The sequence below is a fragment of the Miscanthus floridulus genome, chromosome 14, assembly GCF_019320115.1.
Source record: "Miscanthus floridulus cultivar M001 chromosome 14, ASM1932011v1, whole genome shotgun sequence".
Taxonomy (NCBI): domain Eukaryota; kingdom Viridiplantae; phylum Streptophyta; class Magnoliopsida; order Poales; family Poaceae; genus Miscanthus; species Miscanthus floridulus.
In genome coordinates this window covers 18,742,395-18,761,199 of record NC_089593.1, presented here as the reverse complement: position 1 = coordinate 18,761,199, position 18,805 = coordinate 18,742,395, and the positions used below count along the sequence as shown (strand labels likewise).

The 18,805-nt window shown below is 41.7% G+C and overlaps 1 protein-coding gene across 1 annotated transcript; it reads left to right on the top strand.

Moving 5' to 3' along the window:
• The first annotated feature begins 5,364 nt into the window (after nt 1-5,364).
• On the top strand, nt 5,365-18,496 carry LOC136503132 (L10-interacting MYB domain-containing protein-like). The gene is made up of 4 exons (XM_066498307.1): nt 5,365-5,697; nt 5,832-5,894; nt 5,994-6,137; nt 17,915-18,496. The coding sequence occupies exons 1-4, from the start codon at nt 5,365-5,367 to the stop codon at nt 18,494-18,496; spliced, it is 1,122 nt and encodes a 373-aa protein (XP_066354404.1).
• Nucleotides 18,497-18,805: the final 309 nt, after the last annotated feature.

Genomic DNA, 18,805 nt, shown 5'->3' with positions numbered 1-18,805 from the left:
CCCACATCCCCTAGGACTCCGATCCTACGGATCGACAAGCATAAGACATAGGCACACCCGAAGGTACAACGAACCGTCATCTTAACCCTGACTCTACTTCTACTCATACAAGTCATATAAACGTTGAAGAACGATAATGATCATGTCAAAGATCATAACATATAAATTATATGCTAGTTTATAAATCATGATGATAACATGAACAAAACTATACTCTAGTTCATATGCAATGCTATATAATAGATATGAGAGCAAGAACTTGGAGGAACTCTTCATAGCAATATTCATACCGAGAATCCCTTCCTCCAAGGAGACAAGCTCTCCTTGTAGCTTTGCCTTAGCTCCAAATGCTACTAAAAGACTAAGAACTAAGCTAAGGAAGTAGAGGTAGAGAGGTAGACTTCAAATGTTATGTGTTGAGGAGAGAGCTCCACCCTTGCTTTTATAGTGGAGGTAGGATGGTTCAGCGTAGGTAAAAATGGTAACCATCGGAAAACCGACTCCACAACACCGCCATGCAACCGCCAGAGCAAGGTGGGCCCGAGAGACGGCAATAGGGGTGCGGGCGCACCCAGGGTGCGGCCGCACCCTGGCTGGCTCCGCTCGTCACCGCCTTGCTCTGGTGGGCTCTGGGCTAGGCCTAGACCTCTCCTGCGGTGGTGTCTTGGATTAGATAGTTGCGTAGGTGGGCTTCCCTTCTCATCCTCCTTTGCGCATTTCTGAAAAATGTGTTCCTCTTTGCGCTTTTGATCTTGTTTTGTGTATTTTCCACTTGATTCCGGGTATGTGTCCTACAAAACATGTTTCTTCGAAAACAAGTGGAACTAGGTCAAAGTAAATGCATATGTGTCGAAAGATTATTCATTTCTCTTGTTTTGGATTATAATTGGTGGTTATAAATGTGCAATAGTGACCGCCAACAGTATGCTGGCCGGCCGCCGCATGTACACTGCAGTCTACGCCAGGGTTTAAAATTTCGACGAAATTTCGTGAATTTCGGTAATTTCGGTGGTGGCCGAAAAAAATATGAAATTTTTAATACACTAATACTTGTGCTATACAACTCCAGCGACTGTTTATATTGCATATTATTTTATTCAATAGATGTGTAGTCATAAACCATACTAATAGTTATTTAGATCTAAATTCTTTTAGAAAAATTATACTTCTCATGCTAGTCTCAAAAATTTTTAGCGAAATTCGATAATTTCGGTTGTGGCCGAAATTTGTGTAATCCCGAAAAAATTAAAAACCTTGGTCAAAACATAGATTATTTATCTATTTACTCCCTCTGTCTCTAAATAAATAAATTTCTATAGTTGTCTTAAGTCAAACTTTTTAAATTTTGACCAATTTTTTATAAAAAAAACATTAAGATTTATGGTATCAAATTAGTATTATTAGATTTATCATAGAATATATTTTCATAAGGTGCTCATTTTATGTTATATAGATATTGTTACTTTTTTCTGTAAAATTAATAAAACTTTAAAAAACTTGACGGGCACGAATTCCAGTAATTGATTTATTTGGAGACGGAGGGAGTATATATATGGATTAGCCTACATAGGTTACTCAGGTCGTGGGGACGGGGTTGTTTGTCTACATGCAGCGTCATACCTTTGGTCAGACTATACCATCAAGAACCAAAGCACAATCGTCTTCGCATGTGTGTTTGGTCTTCACCTCCCTTTTTGCCTGTGCCGAATTAATGTCAAAGTGGTGATTTATTCGTATTGGACCATCTATCCATGTCTGGCTTAGATTAGCATCGAGTTTACATCCATGATTGCTTCATTTTTCCAGGTAAGCAACACTAACATGCGCATTCATTCCTTAACCTCTTTGGACTGACAGATCATACATGTTAAGAGGTGATCTTTTTCATGTTATGACAAACGGTAGAAGCAACCTCCGTGCACTGCCGCTCCCATGCGACCCTGCGCATGCTCCCACGCAACCCCGCACCCACGCCTGCGCCTCACCGGAGACAAAGACGACAGCGGTGGTGATTAGGGTTCTGACGACGGCGGCGGCGGCCTCTCTCTCCGGCCTCTCTCTTCAGCTCTAACTCCGGCGGGCTTAGAAGGGTTTTTTTTTGGGGATGAGGGAGGCAGGCCGACCAGGCGGTGGGAACGGCGGGAGGGCGGCGTTAGTGTCCTGGTGGAGGTTGGGGCAGGGGCGCCCCTGACCATGGCAACGGTAGGAGGGGGAGGGGAGGGGAAGAAGGAGGCCACCGCATGCGTGATACGGATTCGCGGGAGCTCAGCGGCCGTGGTGGCAGAGCTCCGGCGAGACTCCACTGTGCCGCGGTGGGGCGGTGGGCGGCAGGTGAGGAGGAAGACAAACATCGTCGCACGGGGAGGAAGAAGGGCACGGGGAAGAAGAGGGCAGAGAAGAGGAGAGCCTCCGGACCCGGGCGTTCATCCGAACGTCCGGACCCTAGCCACGCCGTATGACAAAGGGTAAGAAGGAACCTCTTTAATATGTTTTTTCCACCACATGTAGGACGTCGTCAACCATGCCATCAAGTTGATCAAAACTATGCTGCGTACTACCTCTTATACTGTTGATTAAACCCAAAATCAGTAAACACGAGATTCATCACATTTAGTTGTAATTGAGAATTCTCGTTATTAGCTTTTCATGATGATTCAGTGCATGTATATACATGAATAAAAAATCTATCGTTTGGACATTTTATATTTGCTTATGTACCTTGCCAAATCCTTAATTTATTGTTCCTATCAATATGGTGACCACACTGGTCTAATGGCAGACCCTTCGACGAGAGTCAAACATAGGGGTATATTATTTACCCGGGAGATAGGCTCCCGACTGACAGACCCCTCCGGCTGATCCCTCAAGGATCGCTCGGGGGCTCAGGGCCTATAACCATCAGGTGCGCTCACGTGTACCCTCCAGTCAAGGACTGAGCGAACCCTGAGCACGCTCGCTACCTCGGCCTAGAGCTTGAGGGCTTAGCAAATCCCAGAGCTCCCGACCAACGGAGGCCCAAGCTTGGCCACGGCCTGATACCTGCTCAAGCTAGCGGCCGTGCCAACAACCAACACGCCGAGCATTGGCCAGCCCGCGATCATCCAAGGCTCGGAGGCTCCCTGGTGCCACCCCGACCAACGAATGCGCGACACTGTCGCCCACACCTCTAACAAGGTCACACAGGTGGCGTGATGCAAGAGTACAAGTCCCTCCACCAGCTTCACGGGCGCGGGGCTCCCGGTCCCATTCGTCAGCCCCCCAGAGCCGGGCTCCTTCATAACTAAGGAAGCCTCGTGAAGGCTGGCCCGATGGAGGTCGGTCCAAGGAGACAGCCCCTGGCGGTCAGGCGCCAGGACATCAAAGCCGTAAGGTGGCGCCCGCAGCTCCCCGGACTCCACGACAAGCCGAGGTCCATCCACGCCACAACAGCACCTTCCTAGACCCCGGTGTACGAAGGCTATAGACTATAGCTTCCAAATTGTCTTGTACCCGACCTTCCTCGGAATATAAGGGGGAGGTCGGATCCCATAGATGAGAGGACCCTTTCTTGCACCCTCCTTTGCTAGCAGGCTGAGCGGGTGAGAGCTCGGCCAAGAACAGAGCAACCGAGAGGAACAGTAGAGTGTTCCTCCCTCGGCAATCCAGCAAGAGCGAGGATCGTTTCCCTTACTTGTTGGGGAATCGACCTCACCACCGACAAGCCATAGGATAGTGCCGAGCGATCCCCTGCCAAACTCTATTTCTACTTTGTTGTAACCCCCCGTTTGGTTGGTCTGGAATACGAAGAACAGCCCACTGCTAGACATAGGGCCTCGATAACCAGAACCAGGATACATCGCTGTGTCTTCTCTCATGTTCTTGAGTACCCGAGCCACCGAAGACCCACACTCCTGACATCTGACGAATAACGATGCTTTCCGCAGTTAAGGACCCGCGACACCCTGTTACCGCAATCCAAAACGATTCATTTGGACTGATTATGTTTGCTTCCATTCCATGCCGACCACTTCAAATACTCTTTAGTTTTGCATGACGACCATTTTCTACCTGTACTCATTGCGCTACACTATCAATTAAAAGAGTCGATCATTGCAAATTCATTGCTCGCATACCTTGATAGAAATATGTGTGACGTCCATTTTAAAGACGTAGTGCCCATTAAAAATTAAAGATAGATCACATCATCCTTCTACTATAATCACATATTATTGCTTCCGATCAAAGACACATGTTTCTAGCCACAATCCAAGAGCAAAACAGGGTACTCCACTACTCACTCAGTCATTTATTCCCTCCGTCCCAAAATAAGTGATGTTTTATGTTTGTCTTAAGTCAAAATATTTCAAATTTGACTAAATTTATTTATACAAAAATACTAATATTTATGATACCAAATAAGTATTGCTAGATGCACTATGAAATATAATTATGTATTATTCTATATATTCGGTGTCATACATATTAATATTAATATTATGTCCTATAAGGTTGGTCAAACTTAAAATTGTTTGACTTAGGATAAACTAAAACATCACTTATTTTCGGATGGAGGGAGTATTTCTCTTTTATTCCACTGTTCCTCCAGCATGCGAACAAATAAAGCCCACCAGGTATGTACTCTCCCACCTCCTTTCAGCCGCACATTAAAGGCAAGCGAGCTCCATCTAGCTTTTCAAGATGAGAGCCAAGACAATAGCATCTCATGCAGCCATCGCAACACGTAGATGCAATTGATCATCCATTCTTCAAAGTTGAATACAACAAAAAGGCAAAAACAGACATGTGAATGTCGTCCTTATCGAGAAAAAAATGTTTTTCACTTCATGAATTCTCAACATATGCATCTCTACAAATTCTCCCGCACGGGATATCATCTTGTTCTTAGAATTCTTAGTAGCATCGTCCCTAGAGGGGGGTGACTTTGGTTCGAGAGACCTATCGCTAGCATCCTTAAAGAAGGATGATTCTGACTCTTATGTGACCTTAAGGGCCTGTTTGGGACTACTCCACTCCAGCTTTTCTAGCTCTGCTCCAAACTTGGCTAGCCAAACAGGTCAAACTCTAAGAACTCTGCTCCAACAAAAAGGTGGAGCTAGAGGCCAACTCCACGTTTTTCTCAGAGCTCCTCAAGGGATACTCCAGAAAACAGCCTTTTATACGTCCTCGTGGAGTTCGTGGGAAATTACCCGCCCCTGCCACTCATTACACAAGAATACCGATTCGTTCTGTTTCTCCCTCCGCCGAGTCCCCGTCCACCTGCCTCCTCCCTCGGTTTTTCTTCCGTAGCATCATCCTTTCTTCCCCACGAACCCTAGCGCCGCCGCCCGCTATTCCGACCGCCTCGACGAGCATTCTGGCAAGGTGATGGAGGGAGAAGATAGATCCGTTGATCCTGAACTGGATCCTCTCTTTTCTTACCCCCAAATCCCCTCCGTCTTCCCTCCCCCAACTTCGCATGAAGCTGCTGCCGGCGTGTCCGTGGGTCGAGGAAGCTCGCCGGCGCCTAGGGTGGGGCTGGCGCGGCCTCCTCCGGCGACGCCGCCGGTGGCCTCCGTCCAGGCCGGGACGGGTGGTGGCCGTCCAGGAGCAGCTGCTGGTCGATTAGGGCAGGCCGCCCCACAAGGCACGGCCGACCAACGCCCTCTGGCATGTGCTTCACGCAAACAACAACTACCAGCGAAGAAGAAAGATGAACAGGTATTGCTCCTTGCTGTAAAACTTCAAAATGAGCTTCATGATGCCTTGAATAGATAGTATTTGTGCGACAGTGCTAGCAAAATTCAATAGATTGTCCTGAGTGCTTGAACATACTATTGCAATATCATGGTCAGGGTGATCAAATGGACCGGAACGATGCACATTTGCAATTAGCCTGCGAGTTGATGGCTGAACAAGTTAGTAGAGGCAATCGCCCAAATACTCATTTGAACTCTATAGGTTATACTGAGGTCTCAGCTAGGTTTTTGCAAATGACTGGTATCTCATTATCAAAGACTCAAATTAAGAACAAGTGGGATAAATTAAAGGCTGATTGGACCATTTGGCTAAAGTTGAAGAGGAGGCAAACAGGTACTGGTTGGAACAATGCGACCCAAACAATTGACATGGAGGCTGAGTGGTGGAAGAAAGTAAAAAATGTGAGTGCTATCAGCTGATAATTTTATTCTGATCTTTTCTTGAAGAATTTAACTTGATATTTAATTTTCCATGTTTATCTGTATCTGTAGTCCCTGGGCATTAGAACATATTTGATTGAGCAACTTTATCACTATTAATGTAGAGTTCAGTGTATGCAATTATCAGACTCACCATTGGGCATCAACCTATCTATCATTCTTCATTGATAAATCTTGTCTGGGCTTCACTACTAGAGAACAGACTTTAGAACGATATCCCAATTTGGCATTAGTCTCGGCATTTTTTGCCCCCGGGACAGACCCTTTAGTCCTGGTTCGTAATACCAACCGGGACTAAAGGTCCCTGCCCAACGGTCGTCCGCGGGGCAGGGATCTTTAGTCCCGGTTGGTATTACCAACCGGGACTAAAGGTTTACCTTTAGTCCCGGTTGGTAATACCAGCCGGGACTAAAACTTTTAGTCTCGGTTTGGGTGATACCCCGGGAATAAATATTAATCTTTAGTCCTGGTTTGGCCACCTAACCGGGACTAATTATGCCGGCCTATACACCGGCTCATTTCTTCCTCCCCGAGCCCAAGCCGTTCCATTCAAACTCACTGTCTCTGTTCTTCAGCTTGCTGTTGTTCTTGCTCTCTCTCCCCCTCCATTGGTGTTGCTCTTCGATTTTGGAGGTAACAAACTTAATCCTCTTATGTTTTATCAGTAGCTTATCTCATTTTGCGATGTAGATGCATGTGTAACTTTATATGTTGGACTTTATTATGATTTTATATGTCATTTTTAGCTCAAAATCACATGATGGTTTGGATAAACAAAAGTTAAATTAGTTCATCAAAATCACGCCTCGCTCGTCCTCGCTGGAGCACGCGCCATCCTCGTCCCCGGTGGCTTACGTGATCTTAGAATTAATTTTTCCATGAAATGAAAAACTTAGAAAATAGTTAGAAAATTATAGAAAATCCGTACTAGTTGAACTTGCGTACCATGTTCAGCTCGGTGAGCATGTTCTCTGCCGAGCGGTAACGGACATCAAGGAGGAGCTTTGATTCTACGAGGGAGAGCGGCAACGGTCGTGGAAGACCGTGTTCCCTTTCTCGTAGAATCGGAGCTCTTCCTTGGCTAAGTACGGTATCGTCCGGTGGAGAAATGCTCGCCGAGATGATCACGTAAGCAAGGTCAACTAGTACGGATGGTTATTTATTGAAACATGTTTTTGAGCTATAATTTGATGGATATTTGATAACTTCAGACCTACAAATGTCATCTACAAATGTTACTATCCTCGGCAACCTAAACGCCCGCGAGCTCGCCGATATCGAGCAGGTCACTTAGAATTATTTTTTCCATGAAATGAAATACTTAGAAATCATGCCTTTTATTTTTTAGAATTAAATTTTTCATGAAATGAAAAACTTAGAAAATAGTTAGAAAATTATAGAAAATCCATACTAGTTGAACTTGCAGACCGTGTTCATCTCGGCGAGCATATTCTCTGCCGAGCGGTAACGGACGTCAAGGAGGAGCTTTGATTCTACGAGGGAGAGCGGCAACGGTCGTGGAAGACCGTGTTCCCTTCCTCGTAGAATCGGAGCTCTTCCTTGGCCAAGTACGGTGCCGTCCGGTGGAGAAATGCTCGCCGAGATGATCACGTAAGCAAGGTCAACTAGTACGGATGGTTATTTATTGAAACATGTTTTTGAGCTATGTGATTTCTATGTCATTTTTAGCTCAAAATCACATGATGATTTACAATAGTAAAATCACTTGATAGTTTGGTATTTTACTATTATACATAGTACATATTTCATGGTTTAGTTAGATAAATAAATAATTTTAGTTTTGTTTAAATATATTATTTTAGAAAATATGAAATTTACACTAGTTTGCAAAAATAAGTATAGAAAGTAGATGACAACTGGTACCGGATCCTCGGCCTCTCGTTCGGTTGCGAAACGACTGAGGCCAGAACTCCCTCTCATTATCTGCGGCAAGTGTAAGCAGAAGATTATGATGGAGTACCGAGTCAAGAGACAAGGACCCAACAAGGGTCATGTTTTCTACAAGTGCCCGGATCGCGATGTGAGTTTCTTACACATTTGATTATTATGGCTAATTGACCTGCTTTTCTTGAATATTTTTGACTAAATATTTTTGGCTTTAATTTCAGTGGGAGGGCAATGGATGCGATGGTTGGTACTAGGAGGAAGATTATGCTACATACGTGCAGAATTCGGGTGCGCTTGAGGTAGCGGCTGCTGATGATGAGGCAGTGAGCCAGCAGGAGAAGCTTATTGATATTCAACAGAAGAATGATTTGTCTGTTTTAGTTGCGTACGATCACGAAATAATTATGTTACTGAAGTGCTTTGTAGTTTTAGTTTGTTTAGTGATAGTTGGGATTGCTTACGTTGTAGCCAGGCTTAGTTAATTAATCAACCGTGTGTGTGTCATCTATGTTGTGTAATAAAATACTTAATTATGTTCAAGGTTTTCATAATTTGTCGTGTAATGCAGATTATGTCACGTCATTGGATATACAATGCCGATCGCCGCTCCCAAGACTTTATTGAGGGCGTGCACTATTTCTTAGGTGTGGCCGAGGCAAATAAGCGGGATAGTTTCATGTGCTGTCCATGTGCCATATGTATGAATTTAAAGGAATATTCAAGCTCAATGAGTCTTCATTCACATTTGCTTAAGTCAGGTTTCATGTCAAACTATATATGTTGGACTAAGCATGGAGAAAGCGGGGTCATGATGAAAGAAGGTGAAGGAGAAGATTTAGACATTGATGACATTATTGCTCAGTATGGTGCCTTTGATGATACTACAATGGGAGAGAGATGAAGAAGAGGTAGCACACTACACAGTTCTTCAGAACTCGTCATTGGTGCATCCGTACATCGAGATACATAAGAAGTTCTTACGATCCAAGTTTCCAGGGAAGACTGAAGCTTGGATTAAGCGTCAGCACATGGAAAGTTTCAGTGGTTGGTTGCGAAAAGAATGTCAAGGCGATGACAATATTGATGAGCAACTGTATTTGTTGGCTAGGCAACCATCATGGCATATCCTCACGTACCAAGGGTACGAGATAAATGGGAATACATTTTACACAGTTGCCCAAGATAAAAGGAGCACCAATCAAAATAGTGGTGTTCGCATAGATGGCACAGATACAAATGGGAATATACAAACATATTATGGCAGCATAGAAGATATATGGGAACTAGACTACGCACCTAATTTTAAAGTCCCTTTGTTCCGGTGCCAATGGGTGAAGCTGACCGGAGGAGGGGTAACAGTCGACAAAGCGTATGGAATGACAACAGTGGACCTCAACAATATTGGGTACAAAGACGAACCATTCGTCCTTGCTGCCAATGTGAGTCAGATGTTCTATGTGAAAGACATGTCTACAAAATCAAAGGGAGGAAAAAACGAAGACATCAACTCAATGATCAATGAGCCAAAGCGCCACATAGTTCTTTCTGGGAAAATAAATATAGCGGGAATTGAAGACAAGTCAGACATGTTAGAAGATTATGAAAGAAATGTCCGAATTCCACCCTTCATAGTGAAGAAAGATACAAGCATCATGTTAAATGATGAAGACACTCCATGGTTACGACAAGATCATAACCAAGGGTCATACGTCAAGAAAAATTCACTGTTGTGCCCGCATGATACAACGATGCACTGTTGTGACATAGTTTTAGAAAGTCTATGAGATTCAAGAATTTATGACTAGTGTTTGATAAAAATTTCTCAAATGGCAAAATAACCTATGTAACAATTGTAGATCTTGCTGAGATGATCAAACTTGGTATTCAGAGATTTTTCATCTGAGGTCATTTAGTGTCTCATTTGAGCAAGTTTGACCAAGTCAAATTTGGTCAAATGAAAAAACAACACTTTGACTCTAGTATTATGAACTCTAAATGACTTCAAATTGAAAAATTTTGAATACCAAGTTTGTTAAAATCATCAAGATCTACAATTGTTGTTTTGGTCAACTTTCCATTTGAGATAGTTTGGATGGTTCAAATTTGTGATTTTTAAATTTCGACGCCTATAAACTAGTTTTCGGAACCCTAGATTGTCTCCAATTGAAAAGTTTTGAATACCAAGTTTGTTCAGCTCTTCAAGATATACAATCCTTATATAGGCTATTTTTTCATTTGAGAAAGTTTGAACAAAATGTAGTTCAAATTTCACAAGTGTGTGACATAGTTTTAGAAAGTCTATATGAGATTCAAGAATTTGTGACTAGTGTTTGATAAAACTTTCTCAAATGGGAAAATGAGCTATGTAACAATTGTAGATCTTGCTGAGATGATCAAAATTGGTATTCAGAGATTTTTCATCTGAGGTCATTTAGTGTCTCATTTGAGCAAGTTTGACCAAGTCAAATTTGGTCAAATGAAAAAACAACACTTTGACTCTAGTATTATGAACTCTAAATGACTTCAAATTGAAAAGTTTTGAATACCAAGTTTGTTAAAATCATCAAGATCTACAATTGTTGTTTTGGTCAACTTTCCATTTGAGATAGTTTGGATGGTTCAAATTTGTGATTTTTAAATTTCGACGCCTACAAACTAGTTTTCAGAACCCTAGATTGTCTCAAATTGAAAAGTTTTGAATACCAAGTTTGTTTAGCTCATCAAGATCTACAATACTTATATAGGCCATTTTTCATTTGAGAAAGTTTGAACAAAATATAGTTCAAATTTCACAAGTGTGTGACATAGTTTTAGAAAGTCTATATGAGATTCAAGAATTTGTGACTAGTGTTTGATAAAACTTTCTCAAATGGGAAAATGAACTATGTAACAATTGTAGATCTTGCTGAGATGATCAAAATTGGTATTCAGAGATTTTTCATCTGAGGTCATTTAGTGTCTCATTTGAGCAAGTTTGACCAAGTCAAATTTGGTCAAATGAAAAAACAACACTTTGACTCTAGTATTATGAACTCTAAATGACTTCAAATTGAAAAGTTTTGAATACCAAGTTTGTTAAAATCATCAAGATCTACAATTGTTGTTTTGGTCAACTTTCCATTTGAGATAGTTTGGATGGTTCAAATTTGTGATTTTTCAATTTCGACGCCTACAAACTAGTTTTCAGAACCCTAGATTGTCTCAAATTGAAAAGTTTTGAATACCAAGTTTGTTTAGCTCATCAAGATCTACAATACTTATATAGGCCATTTTTCATTTGAGAAAGTTTGAACAAAATGTAGTTCAAATTTCACAAGTGTGTGACATAGTTTTAGAAAGTCTATATGAGATTCAAGAATTTGTGACTAGTGTTTGATAAAACTTTCTCAAATGGAAAAATGAGCTATGTAACAATTGTAGATCTTGCTGAGATGATCAAACTTGGTATTCAGAGATTTTTCATCTGAGGTCATTTAGTGTCTCATTTGAGCAGCTCATCAAGATCTACAATCCTTAATGAAAAAACAACACTTTGGCGGGCTGCAAAAATTTCAGGCCTTCAGTCCCGGCCCAGGCCAGGAACCGGAACTAAAGGGTGGGTGGAATTGCCCGCCAAAAAATACCTTTAGTCCCGGCTGGTAACACCAACCGGGACTAAAGATCCTTTAGTCCCAGCTGGTAAGCCGAGCCGGGACTAAAGGGTTGGACCTTTAGTCCCGGTTCGGCTTACCAGCCGGGACTAAAAGATCCCAGTTGGTGTTACAAGCCGGGACTAAAGGGTCTCGGCCTATATATATCGAACGGTTCCTCTGTTCATCTTCTACTTTTCGATCTACAACGTCGATCTCGTCGTCTCTGCCGCGCCCGCGCCGCCGTCGTTGTCTACCCCCGCCCGGCCTCGATCTCGTCGTCTCTACCGCGCCCGCGCCGCCGTCGTCGTCGAGCCCCGCCCGGCGGCCGTCGAGTCTCCGCCGTACGTCGTCCTCGCGCGGCTCTACTCGGCCCCGTGGCCGGCCAGCACGCCCAGCCCATCCATAGCCTGTTGCTAGCTATATAGCGCTCGGCCATATTTTTTAGATACTTTTTTAGATAGTTTTTTTAGATAGTTTTTTTAGGTAGTGTTTGATATATATGTTAGATTAAAATGTATTAAAATTTAATTAGTAGTTTATTCTTAGTTTTTTAGATAGTTTTTGATATATGTTAATTAGATTTAAATGTATTAAAATTTAATTAGTACTTTATTTAGATAGTTTTTTATTATAGTTTTTGATATATTTAGTAATTATTATTCTATCTCTCTCTATATGTGTTAGATTTAATTTTGATTTAGTAATTCTATCTATGTATATATGTTAGGTTTAATTAGATTTAGTAATTAATTCTATCTAGAGATTCTATATGTATACATATATATGTACTTAATTATTTCTATGTGTATATATACATGTACTTAATTATTTCCATGTGTTGAGAGAGAGAGAAAATTGTATCTAGAGAGACATTCTATGTGTTATCACATGCATATCTAGAGATATATACATATGCACTTATTCTATGTGTTGAGAGAGAGAGAGAAAATTGTATCATTCTATGTGTATATATACATGTACTTATTTCCATGTTTTTGGATCGAAAGTGTTTTTTATTCGATTCCAAAGCCTATACCTTATTATTGTTTATCCTTATGAAATATTATGTGTTATTATATTTAATTGGATTTAGTAATTCTATATGTGTTATCACATGTACTTATGTTATGTGCCATAGTAATTCTATCTATGTGTTATCTTGAAGATACAAATGGCTGCTCCGGATGATAACTTGAATGATGACATAATGGCAAATATTATCAACGCCGGCACCAATGTGGATGTAGATGACACGAGTCAGTACTTTGCTGATTATGAGGATACCCTGAATATGCCGGTGGTTGAAGATCAACAAATTGTCGCGCAAGAAAATACTGGCGAGGTATATTCGATTATCTATCATCTCTTATAGATGCATGCGTACGTATATTTGTTGTTAATCATTGTGTTTCTACTCATGTAGCCGGTCTCTGGATCTACATCAACCACCGGCAAGAGTAGGAAAGTCCGAGGGCCAAAAAAGCCATTAGAGGGTTGTTTCATAATATCATAATTCGACACCGACACCGGCAAACCATTGGGACCACATGCTCAGACATATGTCAATCAATGTGGGTTCATTGTAAGGGATAGGATCCCAGTTAGTGCTCGTGAATGGAAGCAGAAGATATCCGCTCCTAATGTTAGTTTTGTATCTGATCGTGACAAGAACCTAGCTTGGAGAGATATCACTCAACATTTCACATTACAAGCAGATGATGCTTTGAAGGAGCTAGTGAGGGATTGGACAATGAAGAAGATGGCAACATTGTTCCAGAGTTGGAAGAAGACATTGTATAAAAAGTTTATCTTGAAGAATGAAACGTCGAATTTCAATGCTAAGGCGTTTGTCAAGTTGGAGTCCCATTGGGATGACTTCATACAATACAAGACATCTCAAGAGAGTGAGGAACGTGTGATGAGGAATCAGCAGAATGCCCGACAGAAGCAATACCATCATCGCATGGGATCAGGTGGTTATAGGAGTGCTATTCCCAAGTGGCAGAACCTAGAAGCAGAGATTACTGCCAAGGGAATCATACCTGAAACAATAGAGAAGAACTGGCCTCAACGCGCGAAGAATTGGTTCTATGCTCATGGGGGAAGCCTAGACCCAGACACTGGCAAGCTAATTTTCGGCCAAAAATTGAGAGAGCAACACAGAGACTAGCTCGTGCTAGGGAAGAAGCTGATAGTGGTGTTTTCAAGCCCAACAGAGAAAAGGATGAATTGACATATGCCCTAGAGAATCCCGAACATGGTGGTCGAACAAGAGGCTATGGGGCGGTTCCGTGGCTACAAGCATTCCCAGCAGACAGGGATACCTACAGAAGCCGCTAGAGAAAGAAGGATGAGGAGGCAGACCGAATCCGTGTATTGGAGCAATTTGTTAATGAGTCACGACAAGCATTGCTTGAATCACGTGAACGAGAAAAATCTCTTGAGGCAAGAATGTAGGAGGAGATCAAGAGGCAAGTGCAGCTAGCAATGAGTCAAATGCAATCGCAATCAACGCCAGGAGTCACCATTAGCCCCGTTGGTCAGATGAAAAGTAGTTGTGCTTCCACGGAGCTGCCAGTTATTCAAGGTGACGCTGGGTTGCGCTTCCCTGTTGATGACATTACCGAGCCTCTAACAACATGTGAGCTGCACATTCTAGATGGTAATAATGCATCAATCATGGTGGCTGTCGGGGTTGTATCTCCAATAGACTGAACGAAGACACCAAGAATCCATGGGTCAGTTATTCAACCTGGATATGCTAGCGTCTCGGTCGATAGAGTGCTCAAAGGTTACAGCAATGTTCCTCTTGACATTGAAGGCGGTGATGGGGAGAAGACACTAGGAGAAGTAGAGAAGACATTTATTCAATGGCGCAAACACTTCATCATCATTCCTGGGGCGCCACCGCTTCCCCTACCTCACCCTAGGTACGAATGAAAGTGAATGAAATATTATTTTTCCATTAATTTTATATTGGCTTCAAAAATAATTGACCCACAACTTGTTTTTGTAGCAGGGTCTCCCCCCAGCCTAGCCCAATCATTCATTCCCCATCTCATCACAGCGTCGCGGGGGGCGAGACGACTTCATCCCCACAGTGATCTCCAACTCCTACACCGGCCCCATCACCTCCACAACGATCTCCAACTCCTACACCGGCCCCACCGCCTCCACAACGATCTCCAACGCCTCCACGCCGGACTCCAACACCGGCCTCATCGCCTCCACGCCGGTCTCCAACACCGCCCCCACCCCCTCCGCAGCGACGCACTACAAAGACGTCTAAGGTCCTGGCGGCAAAGAAGACCCCAAAAAAAGAGTTATTTCTCAAGAAATACCTCCTAAAAAGACTAATGAGCAAATAGCAGCTGAAGAAGACAAAAAAGTGAAAGATTTTTTTTATAGATATCCAAAAGCAGAGACAAGCGAAGCTTAAGGAGAAGTCGTACTTTTACATACCACGAGATCAGCTGAGGCAGAAGGTCGAAGCTCACAAGAAAAAGATGCTTGAAGTTCGTAAGCCTCCGCCACTATCAGACTATGACCGCTCCCTCGTGAAGTCATATGATGCACATAAGAAAAGGAAAAGAGCATCAGGGAAGGATGCCCCACAGCTCGGACAACAGAAGCAACAAATGCAAAATCTTGTTGTTGCTAATGAATATGGTTCCAACATAGAAGTCTATCGACCAGACAACTCTGGAGAAGTGTCGGTTCAAGACCTTAATGATTTTTTTGAACAAACTGGTTTAACCTTGGATCAAGTGACGGGCAAAGCTCCAATCCAGAACCTGGAAGTTGATACCTAGAAGACTTATAAATTTGGCAAAAGTCTATACAACCCTGCGGCTCTGAATGAATTGGGTACGCAAATGTACTTGCTCAACAAGTGGTACATGCAGGCGTGTGGCAGGGATGAGCAGTGGATCTTTGTCAGATTTAGAGACCATCATTACTTCCGTGGCGATGACATCTTACATATTAGTTTCGAAGAATTGCATCAACTATACCACTTGGATGCTCTGGACAAATCAATCATTAGCTCCTTTTGTTTGTAAGTGATTCTTACTTTTATTTAATAAACTCACTTCCATGCGTATGTGTATATAATTATCCTCACATGTAACTTATATTTATATACAGATTCCAGATGTCAGAGCTCCAAAGAATACAAGACACCAGTGTTGGCTTCATTGATCCTTATATCGTATTCAAAATCGATATTATTGTCAAGGAGCACTGGGTATCTGAAGCACAGACGAATATCATGAAGTTCTTCGTGAAGCAGCACGACAAGACAACAATATTTTTCCCGTACAACTTTGAGTAAGTGTTAATAATAATGTAGTCTACACATTTTATGTAATATCAATACAACTTATATGCATGTACGTGTGTGTATAAACCAATGCAGGTTTCACTGGATACTCATTGTCATTGAGTTAAACTCAAGTCAGTTAGTAATCTTGGACTCATTGAGAAAAGAGCGAGCACTATACCAAGATATGATAGACATTATCCAGGGGTAATTTCGATCTCTCGCGCACAACTATTATTGAATAGACTTTGCCATAATTTATTAACGATCGTACATTATTGGTCGCACAGGGTTTGGAAAGAGTTTATTCGGCAACACCGCAAGGATTGCAAGGCACCACTTAATGTAGTTGAAATACCAGTAAGTTGTACTATATATACTTCCCCACGTGTTTAATTACTATATCGTACTTCAATTTACGTGTGAGATGATGAGAATAATCTTCTTCTCGTACAGTGATGTTTGCGGCAGGAACCAGGTAATAACTTATGTGGATACTATGTTTGTGAATTTATCACTGCATACATAAGAAGAACTCCTGAAGATGTCCTCAGAGTACATATATATCAATTTTTTATTTATTTTTAAATGAATATATATATATATATATATATATGTATTAATACTTTTCCTTTTATTTCAAATGCAAGACTGAATGGTTGAAACGAAGGGTCATGCAAAAAGACCATATGAAAGCAGTTCAAGAGTCAATAGCAGGATATCTTCTAGAAAAAGTGTTAAATCCCAACGGCGAGTGCTACTTTGATCTAAGGAACTAATGATGTAAATTAAATGTTTATTGATATTGTTATTTTCGAGAACAAGATTATGAAAGTGTTGTATATATACATATATATCTATAATATATATAGTTTCATACTTTATTTGAATATAATAATGCTCAAGATGAGAATTAGATGTAATTATATGCGTGCGTGTATTTATATTAGCAGCGTAGAATACGTACATAAAAACATATTATATATTAAACAAATATGTGTAACTGAACTGAAAACAAATTAAACAAAAAAAAGAAAAAGAAAAGGAACATTTAGTCCCGGTTGGGGTTGCCAACCGGGACTAAAGGGTGCAGCCAGGTTTGCTCGGCTGGAGGGCCTTTAGTCCCGGTTGGTAACACCAACCGGGACTAAAGGTCCCTCTTTAGTCCCGGCTCGATGACCCGGGACTGAAGGTTCCACCTTTAGTCCCGGGATCGTTGTCCTGGCGCGGTAACCGAGACTAAAGGTCGTTACCGCCCGGGACAATAAGTCCATTCTGTAGTAGTGCTTATACCACTTTTGGTTGTCTGCCAAAGTAAAAGATGTAAATTATAAACAAGTGTCAAGTCTGTCACATTTTTTCCAAGTTAGCTTGGTTAAGGTGTGAAGACCATCTAGTTGTCCCTTGATGTTACAGATGTCTTTCTGTATTGCTTATTGCATCACAGTCTTAAGGTGTGAAGACCATCTAGTTGTCCCTCGATGATACATAAATGAGTGAGAATTTGGTGCCCCTATGGAAGCCGCATGGCTGCACCTCATTTATTAAAACTGTAAGACACAATGCTTCATAAATTACAATACATTTCCAAGCATGTGGTGATGAACATGTAATCCCTATGTTGAATCATCACCTTCATTAGCATTAGTAGTTGCTTCTGCTATCATACAGGATGGACAACACCTTATTCTTTTGTTTGACACATAAATTAGGCATGTGCGTACAACAAAGCTTGTTCAGGAAAGTATTGTAATTTATGAAGCATAACTAGGAAAAACTTATTCTTTCCAGAACCATAGCTGTCTTGTTTGAATGAAGTGGGATTGAGCTAGCTTAATTTGGAATAGACCTGACCACTAGTGTTTTTGTTTTTGCAGGATATTCCAAGGTGTGGCAAGTTCAGGAAAAAACCTATCCAAAATGAGGATTTGCTTAGGGAAATGTTTAGAAATATTACAAATGAGGAAGCAGATCATTGGAACCCTTTTAGTGACAATCATATTATTCCTACTAGCCAAGAGCAACATTTTGATGTAGACGACAGTGAATATGTTGATGGAGAGAATAATGCCCCAGGTGACCCATTTGATGCCAACAAGGAGGGGGATGAGGAGGTTCAGGAAGTCACTCCAAGTGCGGTTCCAAATAAAAAACCTCGTGTTGCTGCTGTGGATAGGAAAAAGGCAAAGTCAAGCACAGCTCTTCTAATGGTTGAAGCAATTTCGAAGATATCTGACTGTTCAAGTTCATTTACAGCAAAGAAGCAAGAAGGGATCACCATCAGGGAAATAATGGAGCATGTGAAGGACTGTGGTGCGGCATATGGTTCAGATGAGCATGACATTGCCACCCAGCTGTTTGTGAAGAAGGAACACAGAGAAATGTTTATGACCTTGCCTACTAGAGAAATTAGGCTCAATTGGCTTAGGAAGAGGCACAATGACAAATATGGAAGTTAGTTTTTTTGGCAACCTGTATGCTATTATTTTACTTCTGGCAACCTGTATGACATTGCCACAATGAGATTTTTTCTCTATTTGAACCTGGAACCATGTATTGCTATTTTTTCTCTATTTGAACTTGGAACCATGTACTGAACAGGTAGCTATTTTTACTTCTATTTGACCCTGGAACAGGTAGCATGTACATGTATGCTGTGTAATGGAACAGGTAGCATGTACATGTATGCTGTATCCTGGAACAGGTAGCATGAACCTGTATGAACCTGGAATCTGGAATGCTACTATTGGTGCTATTTTTTACATGTA